Source organism: Pristis pectinata, chromosome 21 (assembly GCF_009764475.1).
Source record: "Pristis pectinata isolate sPriPec2 chromosome 21, sPriPec2.1.pri, whole genome shotgun sequence".
Lineage (NCBI taxonomy): Eukaryota > Metazoa > Chordata > Chondrichthyes > Rhinopristiformes > Pristidae > Pristis > Pristis pectinata.
This window is the reverse complement of record NC_067425.1, coordinates 34246905-34266208: the sequence shown is the minus strand read 5'-3', so window position 1 is coordinate 34266208 and position 19304 is coordinate 34246905. Positions and strand designations below refer to the sequence as shown.

The 19304-nt window shown below is 45.4% G+C and overlaps 1 protein-coding gene across 3 annotated transcripts in view; it reads left to right on the top strand.

Annotated features, from left to right (window-relative positions):
• LOC127581437 (linker for activation of T-cells family member 2-like) overlaps window positions 1-19304 on the top strand; it is a 75086-nt gene that overhangs the window by 18337 nt on the left and 37445 nt on the right. Inside the window, exons 1-2 of one of the 3 annotated variants that reach the window (XM_052035861.1) lie at window positions 236-531; window positions 765-878. In XM_052035861.1, the coding sequence (XP_051891821.1) occupies window positions 498-531; window positions 765-878 (148 nt within the window). In that variant the 5' untranslated portion in view covers window positions 236-497. Of the gene's footprint in view, window positions 1-235; window positions 532-764; window positions 879-19304 lie in introns of those variants that run through there. The other 2 variants (XM_052035860.1, XM_052035862.1) reach the window with 2 other exon arrangements.

Here is a 19304-nt window from a genome sequence, read left to right as displayed (position 1 = left end):
CTGCATCGAAACACTTCTAATCAGCTGCAAAGCTTGAGTCAAAGGCAGCAAGAAGACTTGAGATGAGTTCACCAGGCTGGCTCAGGGCATGAATGGGTGGAGCTGGGAAAACAGGAAGGATTTAGTAAAGTGAGTAGCTTTCTGAGTCAGTTGGAAGTTGTGCTGAACTAAGCACAGTGAAAGCAAAAAGAGCCTACTGTAGAATTGATGCAGAGCAGCAGTCAACCAGGCTGATAAAGTGTAGAACTGCACTCCCTGAGCAAACTTTGCTCCGAGTGTTCTGGGCTCTGATCGGTCTGCATCCTGAGCACCATTGGAAGGAAATATTTGAGTACTGGAGGATCAATGAGCCTGATCCTTGGAATATAAGAAAAAGTGAAGGAAGTTCGTCGTCTTTAGCCTGAAAGGGACATCCAGAAAGTCGTCTTCCAGAACTATGCTTGTATGACATAAACGTAGTCCCAACTGGTGAAGTAAGTTGGCACACAGAGGTAATAATGCGTGGAATCAACCTCCAGGCGGACAAGAGAGGTGAGAATCATGGAATCATTTAAGAGTCAATGGGATGCAGCAATAAGGGAGGGGTCTTTCTGAATTAAGAGCCACTAACAGGCTTCCTTGAATGTAGTTGTGATGTGGGCAAAGCTGTCTTCTTACAATGTCCATGCCCTTACCGAGGGTCCAGTCACGGTAGGTATGGGGCGACACTGAACTTTCACAGCCTACGATGCTCCATTAATCTGCCTCTGTCTTTTGAACTGCAGGTAGAGGGATGAACCAAGCAGAGCTATGGTGGGCTGTTGTCTCCGTCCTCTTTATTCTTCCACTTGGGATCCTTGTAATGCTCTGCATAAGGTGTAGAAGATCTAGGAGTCGCAGTAAGTCGCCATTTTATCTTCACTTGAAGGTGTGTGATGTGTTTTGCACTAATAAGGGAATTTCTAAAGCCCAGGTGGTGTTTCATTTTTTTTTGGAATGTGGTTCTTCTCATATTTATTGAGACAGAGAGAGACACAGCACAGAAACAGTCCCTGCAGCCCACCAAGTCCTCACCGGCCATCAACCACCCAATTATTCAAATCCTCACATTCCCATTAACTCCCCCTGGACTCTACCACTTACTCACTCACTAAGGGCAATTTACAGTGACCAATTAACCTACCAACCTCCACGTCTTTGGAATTTGGGAGGAAACCGGAGTACCCAGAGGAAACCCACGTGATCACAGAGAGAAGGTGCAAACTCCACACAGACAGTACCCGAGGTCAGGATTGAACCCAGATCTCAGGCGCTGTGAGGCAGTGGCTGTACCAGCTGCACCAGTGTGCTAGCCCTAATTTCTCTTTATTCTATTTGGTGTGTTCTGCGAGGCGGCAGACGTAAGGCAGCCGACAGTCTCCTGGTTCCTCTTGCAACAATCGTGCAGATGAGAAGCTGGGCTTCATTTTGCATTTGGCCACCTCGAGTGCATGACCAAACAGTATCCTGCCAATCACACTGTGGCACTGATTCCCCTCTATAGATATGTTTCCAGAATTCAGCATGACAAAGATAAAATTATGAGTACAATGTTATTTGTGTAAGTAAAACAATGTGGTCTCTTGTTTAGCTTCATATGTTTTTTGCATTGAAGCACTTCTAATCAACTGCAAAGCTTGAGGCACTAAACACCTTTGACAATTAAACTGTGAACTATCATAAGTAGTCACCAACGTTCATTTCTAACACCGAATCTGAACTGTGTGGTTTAACTACATTCCTAGTTCTGAGCAGTTCCAGAATGTACCTTAGAATTTTTGTCCATAAGTATTTGTGCTCTTCTAACATAAGTTAAAAAATGTCGTTATTTTTAGAAGTATATCTGTTAAGTGATGTATGTGAAATCCTGTCACATTCTTCAAATCTAACCTTTGTAGGTCAAGATTGTAAATGTCATCGAAATTGAGAGGTGGGAGGTCTAAAAATAATGCAAGATGCAAAGTGAAATAGAACAGATACAGGCTACTTGCAGGAGTTGAATTTTTTTCTGAAACTTCATAGGGTTCAGTTGACAAAATACAACGGTATAACCAAATGTTCTGAAAAAGATAGTTTCTCAGTAGACTTCTGCCATCGCCGAGTTTGGCTTTATTCGAGTTGAGTAATGTTTGAAGTATAACAGATACTCCTGTGAAACTGCCTGAACACTACACACGCCTCTGCAATGTTAACGTTGGTGAGGAAGGCAGGGAAGTTGGAAACCTTGCAGTGCATTCCGAAATTTGTAAAAGATTAAGACCGTCATATTTTTTTCCCTCCAGCTCATGCTGCCGGTGGAGGTATCTTCCACGTGTTCTACCCTACAGTGCCTAAAAAACATTTATACCAAACATCATAACTAAAAGTCCTTTTCTGTCCAAGGAGGACCTAAAATAGTTTACTGCCAGTGAAATGCCTTTTTTGAAGTATGGTCATTGTGGCTTTGTAGAAATCAGTCAATAAATTCCTGCGGCATCTAACTTCTGTTAATTTTTCCACTTATTGATTGCCTTGAATGCTCCCCAAGTCAGCAATGTGATAACTGCCAGATAATGGAGTCATACAGCACAGAAACAGGCCCTTCGGCCCATTGATTTCATGTCAACCATCAAATACCCATTTACACTAATCCTGGACTAATCCCAATTTATTTTCACCACATCCTCGTCAACAGATTCTACCACTCACCTATAATCTGGGGACAATTTACAGAGGCCAATTAACCTAACAACCTGCTCGTCGTTGGGATGTGGGAAGAAACCGGAGCACCCGGAGGAAACCCATGCGGTCACGGGGAGAACGTACAAACTCCACACAAACTGCACGGGGGGGGGGGTGTCAGGATTGAACCCCAGGTGGCTGGAGCTGTGAGGTAGAGGCTTCAGCCGCGCTCCTGTGCTGTCCCTCGTCAGGCCAAGAAATTGGCCAGATCTCCCTATCGATCTCCAGTATAATGCCACTGGATTGTTGAAGGGACCTAGATTTGGAATCTTGACTCTGTTCCTCTCCCCACAGGTGCTGCTTGACTTGCTGAGTGCTTCTAGCATTTTCTGTTCTATTTTGGAATTCCAGCCCCTGTGGTTTTTAGGGAGATGGACTAAAAGGTGGCACTCCCCACACGGGCAGCTTGCCCCAGAGTGACACTGCATTCTGAGTGCTGCCACACCATGCACCTCCAGTGCCTGTGGTCAGCTGCCGCAAGGATGTTCCTTTGTGTGGGAGTGTAGATGGACCTGAAGTTTAACCTTTAGGAGCCGTGGGCTGCACCTTTTGTGCTGTGAATGATGACGGTCTGCTAAGAGGCAACAAGGAAGGCTCTGGCAGAGTAGTGGCAGTAGGATTGTGGATGGAAATCGGAAAACTTGCAGGCGCTGGGAGTCCAAACTCAAAGCAGAAAATGCCGGAAACACTCAGCCAGTCAGGCGGCATCTGTGGAGAGAGACACAGTTAACCTTTCCGATCGAAGACCCTTTGTCAGAACCGGGAAAGAGAGAGAACAAGTTAGTTTGGGTGGCAGAGGAGGTGGGAGGGCAGTGGGTGAGAAGAAGCCTTCAGAGAAAGGAACCAATGGGGGAGAGTTAATTAGACAATCTGGTTATGATTGTGTCTCAGTTATCTAAACTGGTTACAAAATAGGCTGCTATTGCTGATTAAAACCAGAAAAGATGCTCTAAATGTAGCCCTTAAGGGGCATTTGTGCTCTGTGGTCTCTGTAAGCTGAACATGAACTGAGAGACATGCTCCATGAAGTCAGGGCAGCACCTCAGCAAACCTATGGGCCTTGATGGAAGGATTGCCATGATGTTCACACAGCGCTTTCGGCTTCTTCTGCAGGCCCTCTGATGCTGGGCGGCTTCTACTCGTGGAAGCTATCTTCAGGAGTCCTGAAGAAGGGTCCTGACCGGGAACGTTGACCGCCTGCTTTTCTCCACAGATGCTGCCTGGCCTGCTGAGTCCCTCCAGCATCGTCGTGTCTTTTATCTAGATTCCAGCATCTGCTGTCCTTTGTTTCTCTTGTGGAAGCTATTCCTTGTCCATCAGATGGATGGATCAAGATGGGCAGCACTTCCTTGTGGAAAAGGGTGGCCCCGCTCCTGCCCTTTGACATTGCAGCCCAGAGCAGACAGTGCCTCCTGCTGCTTGTTGTACATGTCCAATGGTCTTCATCTCACGGAGCGCTGGTGCCTGAGCTACCCTGTTTCTCTCATCGCCAGCCCTGGCTCACCACTACGGGCCCCCAGGGATTCACCACATGCAGATCCCATGCATAAACCTGCCTTTAAGAATGAAGCAGAGTGTCAGAACTGGTAGTTGTGACCATCCAAGATCGAGCGATTGAGTGTTCTTTCATGACTCAGTGACCAGAATAGAATCAGAGGGCTACAGCATGGATACAGGCCCCTCAGCCCATCAAATCCACACAGATCATCAACCACCCATTTTTACCCTAATCCTACGTTAATTCCATTTTATTTTATTCTCCCCACTTTCTCCTCAACTTCCCCCAGATTCTACCATTCACTTACACATTAAGGGCAATTTACAGTCGTCAATTAACCTACCAACCTGCACATCTTTGGGATGTGGAAGGAAAACGGAGCAGCCAGGGGAAATCGGCACAGTCACTGGAAGAATGTGCAAACTCCGCACAGACAGCACCCGAGGTCAGGTTTGAACCTGGGTCTCTGGTGCTGTGAGGCAGTAGCCCTACTAGCGGTGCCACTGTGCTTCCCATCTGGGATGTTCCTGGGGACCTAAATGCAGAAAGGTTTCAGGGGCCTGGCCATAGTGAAGGGAGGGAGCATGTATTGGTATTGGTTTATTATTGTCACTTGTACCGAGGTACAGTGAAAAACTGGTCTTACATACTGATCGTACAGGTCAGTTCATTACACAGTGCAGTTACATTGGGTTAGTACAGAGTGCATTGAGGGATTACAGGTAAAAACAATAACAGTACAGAGAAAGTGCAGTGCAGTAAGGTGCAAGGTCACAACAAGGTAGATCGTGAGGTCAGAGTCTATCTCATCGTTCAATAGTCTTATCACAGTGGGATAGAAGCTGTCCTTGAGCCTGGTGGTACGTGCCAGTACATCCATAAACCATCCACACCTGGTAAATCAGAAGAGATTGTGGGATCAGGGTGAAAAAGAGGTGAGAAAGGGGACTGGATGTTAGCATATTAACATCCTTAGTGATCTCTGTCTGTGCTGCCATTGGCCCTGGACAATGGAGTGCACTCTCTCCTCCTGAACCAATGGATACCATATCACCTCCCACAACTCCAAGTCCACTGGCAGCCACTGTGTGACACTGGCGAGTATGCAGCCATTGTAGGAAGCTGTGGGTCTGAGTGCTGGAGATGTGTGAAGTTGCAGTGGGACCTGCGAACATTGGTCATGACATTCGAGTACAAGTGATTGCTGTGAGTCGAGTGAAAGGATTGTACATCATGGATGTGTTTAGTGGGACAGTTGTTGGGGGGGTGGGACTTGATGACTCAGTGAGGTAGTTGTTGGGGGGGCTGAGATTTGATGATACACTCAGTGGGGCAGTTGTTGGGGGTGGGATTTGATGGTGCACCCAGTATCCTTGTTACTGAACCCTCAGTACGCTTGTTCTTAAGTTGTAACAACTTCAGACATGGAATGCATGTCCTGGCCTCAGTACCTTTTTTAATTTTGCAGCTGCTTCCCTACAAATGACCCCCTGCCAGCGATTCCTGGGCAGGGAGGACCTCCCTCCTCTTCTCCATGTCCTCTGACCTTCTCTCTTCCTTCTTATGATCTAAAATGTCATCAGTGTTTTAATGTTGAGCCCTCTAACCAGTCCAAAGGCCCTGTTGAGGGAGAGGTGTGTGTGTGTGTGTGTGTGTGTGTGTGTGTGTGTGTGTGTGTGTGTGTGTGTGTGTGTGTGTGTATATATGGAGTTGGGGGCTGGAGGGTATTGTGATGACAAGCTGGTATCTGGGTCGGAGCAGGATGCCCCATGGTTTGATCAGGCTTTCCACAGTCACAGCCAGGCAAAGTTTTAAGGTGAAATTTGTGGGTCAGGTAGCCATACTGAGGATGTTTCCTATCCAGGATCCTTCGACATTGTGGAGTGGGAAGTTCTGGGTTAATGGCGACCAGGGGTTTTGGAAGGTTCGGTGTCAGATTAGGAGGCTCTGAAGGTCTCGTGAATGGGAGATTGTTGGTTATATGAGGAGCTCTCTGTACATTGCTGCGTTCTGTCTAATGGAAAGAGAGGCAATGTTTAAAAGGACTGGTAACTACTGAGTATGGGCTTGGTGTGGCAACTTGAGGTGGAGATGGGAGCAGAATATTCGGTTGTTGAAAAGACCAGAGCTGTGGCAATTTTCCCACCCTGACTTGTGCCGGCGAATTTGCAGACGACATTCACTGGCGTCTTTGTCTTTGAGATATTGTGTGCCTTCCGGATGTTAAAATGGAAAGTGAAGGCGGTGGGTTGAATTGTGTTTGGTTGCAGTCTCCGCTTGTGAAAGAAGTCGGGGCAGGGTGATGGGTTAGGACAATGCAGTCAGTGTGGATAACTTTCCATGATGCTGTTATCAGTGTGTCACTTGTGCAGATACTAAAATATGTCAGTGCAAGGACACTCCCCTGTAGTGAAATGTTTTCAAAGTATAAGCCCATTTTGAAGTGTTTCTGATGTGTCTTAGATTTTATTATTGAAACTGTAATGGAGCAGTGTTGTGAAGATTGTTAACAGATACAACAGATACTAACTCTGTGCTAAATTGGTGAATGGTCAAAAGACAAAGCATGATGGTCAAATTAAATCAAAAAATAATGTTGACCACAAACAATATTCTGAAACAGAATTATGTTTAAAACTGGCAGGAGGTGAAAGTTGGGGCAGTAACTTAGGCCGTGGGACTGTGGTGTTTTGTTGGAAGTCGATTGATAGCCGTGGACAGAACAATTCATTAAGTCTACCAGGAACAAATGATCAAAGCATGGCACTCAAAACAAGTAGGGCGAGAACACCAATTAAGAGACCAGAAAAGGGTCTCTAACATCCAAAAGACCTTATTGCTGAAGCAAAAAACATTTGTTTTTGTAAGGAACGGGGTGAGATGGCTCAGGAAATTAGTAGTTAGCAGGTAAGATCAAAGAGCAACTGTAGATAAGTACTGGGTTAGAGAGAGAGTGCAGACACATCCAGTAGAAATCCAGGAGAATCTGCAATAAACAGGACACAGCAAGAGGAAAAAAAGATTGCACCAAAGTCACTGAGAAGCTCAGACACTGGGGTTCCATGTAACACTCTGACTGTTGCCTTTCTTAGCTTCTTTGTACTGAATGCAATTAATCGATGTTTTGTGCTTATAACCAATATACTCATACCCATTCTGGTTTATTGTAGTCACAAGCAAGTGTCTTGAATTAGGTTAAAAGAAATCTTGAAAGGAAAGCAAACTATGAACAGGAAAATCTCACAGCCATGTGGGAGACCTGCGGTCAGTTTTCTTGGCTTGCTGACCTTCTCACCTGGGTAGACCCACATCCCAGTGCATGACAACAACGTGCAGAGTCCGAGTGCTAGCGCGTGCTTCCACACAGGTCAAGAATGCAAGGACATCCAGCCTGGTTTTTGTGGTAATAACAAAGGCTTGTTTCTCGCAGCTGTGTTGGGGTCTGAAGCCCACCTGTTCTTGAGGTACTGATCATTTAATTGTGGAACTTCTAAGCAGTGCAGAACAAGGATGTAGCTCCAAGGTCTACGGCTGGCTTTCTGCTTTTACCTGGGCGATCACCTTTCTCTCAGACCATATTTGGGGGATGTGGCCATTGTCCATCACGATTGGAAAGGTTGCCGGGAGCCATTGTTTTGCCATCGGCAGAGAGAAGTCTGGTGGAACCCATCTGTCCTGGCAGCTTTATCCATCTCTCCAACTTCCATCTCCACAAGAGTGAAGTGGTCTGACAGCAGGCAAGGCAGAGGGCAATTTGCCATTCGTCTTTCGTTCTTCCTTTGACCTCCTTTGGCAGCGACAGCATTTGCACTGAGTTGTAGTTTGGTGTCCCTTGCTGGATTTGGTGCTCCAAGTTTCCTCAAAGGTTCCAGGCCTGAGGGCTTGTGTGAACAAAGTCTATGGTCTCCAGAGTCAAGCCAAGGTTGTCTATAGGTGTCCAGCATTTAAGTGGCGCCATGGCTGCCTGGTGTTTTTGTTGGAGAGCAGCTTCACACTCAGGGCTCCAACGGGGACACGCTGCGCTCTGAAACCAAGGTGCTGTTCCGTATCACTGCACCAAGGAGCAAGTTCACTAAAACCCTGGGTGGCACACTGGCAGCTCAGATAGAGCTGCTGCCTTGTGGCTCTTTCGACCCAGGGTCAATCCTGATCCCTGGTGTTGTGTGTGTGGAGTTTGCACATTCTCCCTGTGACCATGTGGGTTTCCAGTTTCATCCCACATTCCAAAGACGGGCGGGTTGATTGGTTAATTGGTCACTGTAAATTGTCCCTGGTGTATAGGTGAGTTGAAGAATCTGGGGAGAGGTGATGGGTGCGTGAGAGAAAGGTTTCCCAGAAGATAAGGGGAATGGGATTGATAGGATTACTCTGAGTCTTGATGGGCCAAATAGCCTCCTTCTATGTCATAAGATGATATGAAAATGCTTGTCTGGGTATGGGACAGGAGTACAGTGATGGTCTGCCTGATGAGAAGGGGTGAGGTTAGGGTCCTCTTCCCTCCCCTATCTTACTAATTGAAAGGTTGTGTGATGTTCAACACCGCACAGCAATGGCTTGTGACAGGCTGTCATCCAACCTGTCACAGCTTCCCCACTGTTAGCTCTTGTACCACAGCCCCAGTCAATTAACCTCTGCCATTTCTGTGGAGGTGGCACAGTTGGATTAGACCATTCTTCGCTGTAAATACTGGTAGCTCTTAACTGCTGTGGCATTGATTCTGTGTTCTGTGCCAGAGATTGTGTTAGTGAGTTGATCTTTCACACAGATTGCCAAACCGTAGTTTGCATGGTATTGGTTTGTAGTAAGTCTATAGATCTTACAGCAGCATGCTTGCTCATTAGTAATGCGTGGTTCCTGTAATGTTCGACCAAGAACGTCATTGGTTCTTAGTAGGTTCTCCAGGAAGTCAGATTTGGCACTTGAGAGACCTTCAACGTGAGGTTTTCTAGGTCTGTTTTCATGGCCTGACTTCCAAAGCACCTATTGTGATAGCTTTGATTTCAAGTTTCCCTTCCTACACTGAGAGGCCATTATAGGTGAACAACCTTCTTTTGCTGGTATTAGTTACAGGCTTAGGAATTCATTTAACAGGGCAGGACCCAAGAAGGTTGTCCTCATCCACCCCTGCATTGTGGTTAAATTACTGGGCTAGTATGCAAAGGCACGGAATAGTCATAGAATCATCGTGTGATTACAGCACAAAAGGAGGACATTCGGCCCATCATCTCTTTGCTGGCTCTCTATCAGAACAACTCCAGCCCTCCTTGAGTTGCTTCGGGGCTGACCTGAACTGAGGACGACTTAGCAAAACTGCACAACATTTTTTAAAGAGTTTGAAAAACAGGGTTTAACGTTTCAGGTCACTTTGAGTTTATTGTCATGTGCACAAGTACGCTGAGGTACAGGTACAATGAAAAACCTGCTTGCAGCAGCATCACAAGCAAGTAGGTTCAGACAATAAATTATACAAGACAGTGGGGAGAGAGAGAGAGAAAGAGAAAGAGAAAGGGAAAGGGAAAGGACTGGGCAAAAACAAGCCAGTGCAAATAAAAGACACATTCAGAGAGACAAGTCCACGGCAGTGCAAGAGGTGGTCCATAGTGTGCCATTGTGAGGTATGGTTAGGGTTGTACAGGTCAGTTCAAGAACCTGATGGTTGTAGGGAAGTAGCTGTTCCTGAACCTGGTGGTGTGGGACTTCAGGCTTCTGTACCTCCTGCCCGAGGGTAGCAGCGAGACGAGGGTATGACCCAGATGGTGGGGATCCTTGATGATAGATGCTGCCTTCTTGAGGCAGCTTCTTGGGTCAAGAGCCCTTTTGTCAAATTTTCATTTGATAATTGAGCAACACACGGGCAATGAGCATCGAAAGAAGGGACTTTGGTCTGAATCATTAACCCTGTTTCTCTCTCTCTGGAGATGCTGTCCGACCTGCTGAGTGTTCCCAGCACTTTCTGTTTTCATTTAGGATTTGTTAATTCAGTGGGTGTCACCGGCAATGCTCACTCCCAGATGCCCTTGAAGTTGCTTGTGCAGCTCAGAGGGTAGTTATGAGCTAACCACATTCCTGTGGGTCTGGTGACAAGTGTGGAGCCAAGTGGGTGAGAAACAGCAGCTCTCCTTCCCTGAAGGAGCGAAGCACTTACAGCGTGAGATCGACACGTGGTGTGGATTGTCCACGGTTCTGAGATTGCACACAGCAGCTAGGATCTGTGGAGTCATTTCCACAGCGTGGCAATCAGCACCTGTCAGATGTGCACAGCATCTGCACAACATGGTTGAAAATGGTGCAGATCAAAGACCAAGACACCACAAGGTGCTGAACTGGAATCAGGGACTGCATAAAGTAAGTTTAGAAAAGATTGCCAGTGGAAGATTTCTGAATTAAGGAAAGCTGGGATTTAATCTCCAAGGAGGCAATGGAAGGGGAGACGAAGTGAAGAGATGGAGGACTCACTAGAGAGAGGGCCTGAGACTAACGAGAGAAGAGATTGTAAGATTATAATAGCCCACACTTTCTTGTAACAGTTTCAAATCCTTCAGTGTGTGTGTGTGTGTGGGGAATCCTCATTCAGACTGCTGCATTCAGATTACAAAGGTTTAGCAGTCAGGTCTGACCATCAAACGGCATTAACCACTGCAGATGGAGCAAGGCTTTCTTCACATCCTGAGTAGCTCAAAACCATTGCAGAATTTCACCATCATCAAATTTTCAGCTTCTGCTCCTCCCCACACCCTCCTCCACATCCTCACCTAAAGACGCAAGCTAACACTTCTGACGGGTTTGAACGGTCCCCGGTCATCTCTGCTACTCTTCTTCCTGGGCGGTCCCTCGGGATCGAGGGTGCCTTGTATCCACTCCGGTTTTGTGGGTTCTGAGGTGGCTGATGAGGCCAGTGTGGAAACACAGTATGGGGCAGAGGGGGTGCCTGACAGGACAGGCTGGTGGATAGTTAGGTGGTGAGGTGAGTGCTGCCTCTGTCATCTACGCTGAGTATCTGCGTAATCCCGATGAATAATCTTGAGGTTCCCAGTACCACCCCTCCCCATGTTGAGTGGTCTTGGGCCAGAGATTCCCAGGAGTGATCAGAGATGTTGCATTTTTTCAAGGAAACTTTAAGCACATCCTTGAATTTTTTCCTCTGTCTGCCTCATCATCTTTGCCCACGATAGAGCTCAGAATGGAATATCTGAATGGAATAGCCAGACCAACATTTAACTAGGGCTTCAGTGCTGTGGATATTGGCCTGGAAGAGAATGCTGATGTTGATTGACTTATCCTGCCAGTGAATTCGCTACCGTTAAGGTAACTACGACAGTCCGGGTTACAGAAATCCAATGTGGACATCTCTACTGGAAGCAGCTGTGGTTGACAGCTCCAGAGAGGACTGCTGGCTTCAGCCACTGGCAGGTTGAGAACACCCAGGGTTTATGGTGAGGTTAAGTAGGTCTGGGGTAGGCGGAGTGGCTCCACTGATCCTGGGTTCCGATGGTGCTGGATTCCTCTGCATTACAGTGGAGATCCAGTGTAGCAATGGTGTCAGTGGAGGTTCCCCACCTACGAATCACAAGGAGAAAGCCCCAGAAATTTATCTACCTTCATATGTTTTAAGGCATCCAGCACCTTCTCTGCTATAATGTGGGCTATCCTCAAGACGTCCCCACTAACTATCTCAAGTTCCGAAGTCTTCACGTCTTTCTTCACGGTAAAAAAAGAGGAGAAATATTCGTGAAGGACCTTGCCCATCTCCTGTGGCTCCACACAGAGATGTCCACTTTGGTTTTTGAGGGGCCCTATTCTCTCCCTGAGTACTGTTTTCCCCCTGATATATTTAAAAAGTCTCCTTGGATTCTCCTTAACTCTCTCTGCCAAAGTTAACTCATTCCACACTTTTGCTCCTCTGATTTCCTTCTTAAGTATACTCCTGCATCCCCTGTACTCCTCCAGGGGTTTGCTTGTTACCAGCTGCCTGTACTGACCTATGACTTATTCCTGACCAGAGCCACAATATCCCTCATCATCCAGGGTTCCCTACTCCTGCCAGCCTTGCCCCTCACTCTAACAGGAACATGCAGACCTTGAACTCTCCCTGTCTCACTGTTAAAAGCCTCCCACTTGCCAAACACCCCTTTGCCTGCCAGCAGCCTGCTCGAATCAACTTTAGCAAGTTCCTGTCTGATTCTGTCAAAATTTGCACTTTATTTTAACAATTCTAATTATCTATCAGTGTTTGAATGCATTTTTAATATTTTTTAAAGTTAAGTTTTTGAATTAAAGTTATTTTAGTTGTTTTTAAATGTCTTTAAATATCAGAGGCACTTAAAGACACCTTACAAAGCCTTACAGACTTTGACAGAAGGTGAGGCTTCGCCTCCTGTCACAGGCTGTCAGGGTGTCTGTGGGTGGGGCCTCTGTAGCACACCAGCTAAGCCCTAGTTGCTTGTGAAACTTTGTGGTCTGATCCTGAAAGTGGGCGACCCAGATCAGTTCAGCCCATGCATCTGTACCGGCAAGAGCTGTATGGGCAGACAGAGCTGTCAGCCCTGGCTCAGTGATTGCACTCTTGGCTCTGTCAGTGTCATGGGTTCAAAACCCACTTGAAAGATTTCAGCATATGATCTAATCCAGTGGTTCCCAAACTGTGACACATGAATCTCTACCAGACACTTCCGAAAAAGCGGGGGAGAGTGGTGAGATGGGAGAAAAAAATGTAATCATGATTTAATTTTCACTGAAGCATAAAGCTCCGTGTATTTATCTTGTTTGAGGCAATTAATTCAAATAACTCTGATGGTGTAGGAGAACTTGTCTTTTATTTGTGTGGAAATGCAGATCAAGCTCTTTACTGCAGACTTTCAGGCAACTCAATAATGTGGTCTGAATTAGAATATAAAGGACAAAAACCATTCTGGAGCACGAGCTCTGTGCCAGAGTCTAGCTCTCGTCCTAATAAATATTGTTAAAAAAACATGCAAGCAATTTTTTAGCTCCAAGTGCAAAATTCAGAACTTCATTACAAAACAGGTAAAACAATACAGCAAAGTACTGAAGCTGTCTTGGGAACTGCATCACACATTATTATAACATGTGAAATAATTGGCATATAAGGAATTAAAAAAATAAAATATATGCTTGTTGGTATGAACAAGCAAAGAGTAAATCTGGATGGGGTACACAATAAGGATAGTTTGGGAAACTTACACGGGGACTACCACTTTACTGCAGCACTTGTGTAAGTTCTGCACTGGTGGAGATAATGTCTCTGAGCTGAACTATTAAACTGAGGCCCCACCTCCTCTCTCAGGTGAATGTTCAAGACCCCATGCCACCGGTTTGAAGAAAAGCTTGGCAAATTCTTTCCTAACTGAGGTTTCCTGGCTCAAGATTTCTCTTTCAAGTGAAATCACTGAAGCAAACTGTCTGGTTACAAATTACATTCTAATTCGATCTATCTTGGTGTCGGTAAAGCTGATCACTGTACTTCCTGCATTAAATACTTCAACAGTGCGTTGTTGTCTGTGCAGTGCTAATGGAGTGTCCTGAATGTGAAAGGCGGTATATAAACACAAGCAGGGAAACCACATTTCCTCTCTGAGAAGGAATGTAGGTTGTTTCCTTCAGGGGCTGATGTTTCCAGTTTTGTGGAGTCATCCCTAATATTGTGCCCTAACCTCACCTGTCCCCCTGTGGAACTGCTTTCAGAGGTTGGTAAAATGCAAAGTCAAAAGCCACGTTACTAGCAGTATGATGTACCAGCTTTCTTTCACATCTTATTTAAAAAAGGATATACTGGCTCAGCTTATTCCTGGGATGAGAGAATTGTCCTTATATGATTGGCTAAAAAAAAATTTGAGTTGTATTGTTTGGAGTTTAGAAGAATGAGGAGGAGATCTTATTGGAACATACAGGATCCTAAGGGGACATGACAGGGTAGATGCTAAGATGTTTCCGCGAGTGGGAGAGTCTCGAACCTACAGACATAACTACAAGATGAGGGAGTGGTCATTTAAAAGTGAGGTGCATAGGAATGTCTCACGGAGGGCGGTGAATCCCTTAGGGTTCTGGAGGCTGGACCACTGGGATTCTTTAAAGAGGAAGTAGATACATTTTTGAAAGATCGGGGAATTGAAAGCTCTGGTGAACTGGCACAAGTGAGGACACAAGACCTGGAGCAGATCAACCCTGATCATATTGAACGGTTGGGCAGGCTTGAGGGGCCAAGTGGCCTACTCCTGTTCATGTTTTCTTGTGGCGATGTTTGTGGTATGATTGTGCCGGTAAGAAATTTAAATGTCTAAGTAAGCTACCTATGGTACAGATTTGTACAGATACCTGGGTCCTGGCCCATACTGATTTGCTTTCACCTCTGGTAAAATTTACTTGGATTAGGAGGTCGTTCCATTAACCCTGCCCTATTGATGTGAGTGTGGAAGGCTGCTGTGAGCTGAGGATTAGTTCATCTCGCTGGTCATTCCTGTGAGATTCAGTTTTGAAAACTGGCAAAAGCTGAGCTAGAAAATTACAAATATTAGCCCATTAATTGCTGCAGGAACCGAGCATTTCACCAGGAACAACAGGTCACCAGGGAGCACAGTTCAGTCTTGGCTGGATACCAACAGCCAAATTTCAGACAATGTAAAAAGTAGTCCTGCAAACTCACCAGTTCTCCCATCTGGAACTGAGTGCATAGCTGAAGACAGGATTAGACTTGCATGTGTACACCTTGTGGTCTGATGTCAGTCACAGGCAAGATTTCAGTGTGAGCAACCTGTGACGTGAAACAATGCCCTGATGTGACAACCACATCTTCATAACGGAGGAAAGAGTATTGACCAAAGAAATGAAAACAGAGCAGAAATGTAAGATGATAAGGCTGAGGTGGAGGCACTGGCAGAGGAGTAGAGTGGACTTAAAAAGTTCCCCGACTATATGCACCCTTCACCAACACCAGAACTGATTCAATAATTTCCCATTTATAGGATCTTGCTATGCATGTTTGCCAACAAAGCAACGACTGCATATCATAGGCAATCCACTGGTTGCAAGTTCTGCCTCCAACCCCCACACGTCTTAGAATTGGAACTGCTTTCAGAGGTTGGTAAAATGCAAAGTCAAAAGCCACATTATTACCAGTATGATGTACCAGCTTTCTTTTACATCTTATTTAAAAGAGGGTATACTGGCTCGGCTTATTCCACTGGACATTCAGCTGAATTATATTTTCATTGAGAAGGTCACAATAGCAGATCAAATAATTACAATGGACTATTCAATTAGGCTGCACAGGGCAAGCACACCACTGTGATTCCTTTCTTCAAGAATAGAATTCAAAAGCAGAGAACCATTGTGATCTGAACTTGGCTTTAACACACATATGGCTCTGAATCTGGCCTCCAAATTACAAAAATGAAACAGGAACATTAGAATTAAAAAAAAGAATTGCAATGCTGTCTCTGGAATTAAAGAGGCTCTCAGAAGATTGAACAGACAGGAGGCTCTTTAGAAAGGAGGAGTTTAGAAATGAAAGAAGTCTTTAAAATTATGAAGTGGTTCAATAGTATTATCATTTCCCCATCTGGGCTCAGAAATACAAGATGATCAATAATATGCAAGTCAGAGGAAACCTTGTAATCCCTCCAAATGCTGCAGTTTTCCTGCATTGTGACAGACCGCACAGTATTTCTAATGTACTTCATTGGCTGAAAGGCACCTTAGAGCATCTCAAAGGGATGCCGAGGGTCTATTTTGGGTTAATGTTTTTTGATTCAATCAACACAGTATCAATCTGTGTTGTGCTGTTTTTAGGTAATATCTGGTGGGTCATGATGGTGCATTGTGTGTGTGTGTGTGTGTGTGTGTGTGTGTGTGTGTGTGTGTGTGTGTGTGTGTGAGCCAGTGAATTTGGTATTGGTTTATTGTTGTCACTTGTACTGAGATACAGTGAAAAACTTGTTTTGCATACCGATCGTACAGATCAATTCATCACACAGTGCACTGAGGTAGTACAGGGTAAAAACAATAACAGAATACAGAGTAAAGTGTCACAGCTACAGGGAAGTGCGTTGCAGGTAGACAATAAAGTGCAAGGTTATAACAAGTTAGATCATGAGGTCAAGAGTCCATTTCATCAAATAAGGGAACCGTTCAATAGTCTTATCGCAGTGGGTAGAAGCTGTCCTTGAGCCTGGTGGTGTGCAGCTGGTCAGTGAGCATACTGCTTGATCAGTGCACACTCAGAGTTGGGTCAGTTTGTACATTGCATGAATCTGTTTTGTTTTGTGTCAGCGTAAGTTGAGTATGCAAAGTTAGCCAATTTGTATTGTGTAAATTCAATTAGTCAATTCTTGTCTTCCTGTTATCTGTAACATCTGTGTTACAAGGCAAGTCTGTGCTGATTTAACACTCAGAGTCCCATGAGGTCTGGTTCCCATTGGCAAGTGCTTGTCTCCCTGCATGAGGTCTCACTCCATGTATCTACTGGGCAGGTGATCCCAAACACTCTCAGCAATTGAAAAGAGACCTCTTGCTGGCTTTAGTTCATAGATGTTATTGTGTACACCTGAAGTGATCTTCCCTACCTCAGCAGATCTTCTTCTGAGTCTGTGCCTTGGATTCGAGGATGACTTGCTTCCACTCCAATTTTGTGTGTTCTGAGGCCACTGTGGACATCCGCAGGTGGGTCAGGAGGTGCTCAACAGGGCAGGTGGTGGGTGGCTAGGTTGTGAGGTGATGCACTCCTTCCACTGCTTACTCAGGGCTCCCCTGTGTCTCTGGGTTTTCAGTCTCATCCTGACTGCTTCTTCTCCGCTGTGAGTAGTCATGTGCTAGAGATTCCTGGCAGTCGGTGGGACGTTGCACTTCCTCAAGGAGGCTCTCAGCATGTCCTTGAGACTTCTTCAGTCCGCCTGGTAATCTCTTTCTGTGACAGGCATAGGGGAATGAGGCCACCTTAGGCTACAATTGAGGCAACTTCCAATATCGTTTATCGTTTCATTCACTTATTCATTGGCAGTCCCTTGTACTTGAAGCTGATTGTCTACCAAGACAATGTGAGTCTGATGTAGGCTGACGAGGCCCAGTCACAATCTGTACACTCCATTGTAACATGGCCACGTGTTTCATGTGGGATCTGGCTTGTTCATCAGCTCCACAACTCACTGTTTCACTTCCTGTTGCTGTGGCATGATTTGGGAGTCCTGACATCCTCACAAAGGCTCTGTCCATCTCATGTGGTCCTGGGCAAGAGGTCTCCAGGAGGCAGTGCTGATGTAGCTCTTTCTTGTCTTTATCTGGAGGATGTCTTTGAAAAATTTCTCTGCACCTTCTTGGGTGTTGGCCATATTGAAGGTTAGTGCATCAGGAGCTTGGCATCCACGTGACTTGGTTGGCCCAGAAAGGTTGATGTCACATGACTATTGCTTCCAATAGTCATTTGTATTTGCTTGAAGATGATAGCAATGTTAGTTTGTCTCCCTTTTAATTGTTTCTATAAGATCTTCCTTGGGCACCATTGAAAATTCATAGGGATCATAGACTCATACAGCATAGGAACAGGCCCTGCCACCCAGAGTTGGCACTGACCATCAACCATCCATTTACACTAATCCTACATGAATCCCATTTTATTCACATTCCCATCAACTCCTCCATGATTCTGCCACTCACTTACACATTAGGGGCAATTTGCAGTGGCCAATTAACCTACCAATCTGCACGTCTTTGGAATGTGGGAGGAAATCGGAGCACTCAGAGGAAACCCACACAGTCACAGGGAGAACATGCAAACTCCACACAGACCGCACCTGACGTCGGGATTGAACATGGATCACTGGAGCTGTGAGGCAGCGGCTCTACCTGCTGTGCACTGAGCTGTTCCAACATCTCCAACTCTTGACGTGCCTCCTGTCCATCGACTGCATCACACGTGGATAGAGGATCATACCTGTCTGATAAGTGGATCTGGATCTAATTTCACTTTTGTCATTGATAAAAGAATGATCACCAAGAATGGCTGTTCCATCAAAATATAGATTCTAAACGAGTTATTAAAATTAACCACCTTTTGAGTAACAAACACAATCAATATACATAATGGCCTGAATGTTGGCTGTTCTTGCCAGGAGTTCTAAGTAGCAATTACCTGTTTAAAATCCAGCTAGTCTGTAACCTCTGCCCACGTGAAGTCAGGCTAGGGTAGTGACGAACGGTTCCTGACATTGCTTGGGCAAAGCCTTCCTGCCGATGGTAGCAAGCCCTGTTCCCAGAGGTGATTTCATAGCCCTCCCACCCTGCCTTACCAGCTGTCAAAACTGCTTTGGGACTTAAATGTCTCTTGAACATTCAAAATCTAATCACAATTAATTAATACAAAAATAATGTTAAAACTTTTTTAAAAATATTTAAAATAATTTTAAAAATGCCAGATAATGCCTCAAGACAAGTAAATATATTTAAATTAACAATTACGTATACTTAAGTTAATTTAATTGTATCAAAAAGCTGAGACGTACCCATTTCTTCTCCTTTGGAATAAATACTGAACCTCTGCCGGGTCTAACCAATTGCAGCTCAGCTGGTGGAATTCCCAGCATAGCTCCCAGGAAGTGGCAAAAAGTCAGGGAGTCCAATGTTAGATCCCACTGGGAATGAAGGGCTCTGTGTGGATAGCACAACAGCTAAATTACTGAACTAGTAATCCGGAAACCCGAGTTCAAATCTGCTAATAGTCTGCAATTTGGGAAAAAACAGCAACTGGGTTTGGTCGAGGAGAGCGCAAAAACCGTGGGGTGTTGCAAAAACCCATCCTGTTCATTAATGTCCTTCAGCAGGGAAAACCTGTCGCCTTTACCTGATCTAGTCTATGTGTGACTCCAGACCCATCCCATGTGGTTGATTCTTAAACGGACTGGCAAAGCACTCAGCTCTCAGGCAGGTGGAGATGGGTGATAAACGCTGGTCTTGCCAGCGGCGGTCTGTTCCGAAAAATCGATAAAACAAGTTTTTGAATTGTCAGTCTGGCACTTCCCACACAGCAGGTGCTCACCCTACAGCAATGAATTTCGCAACC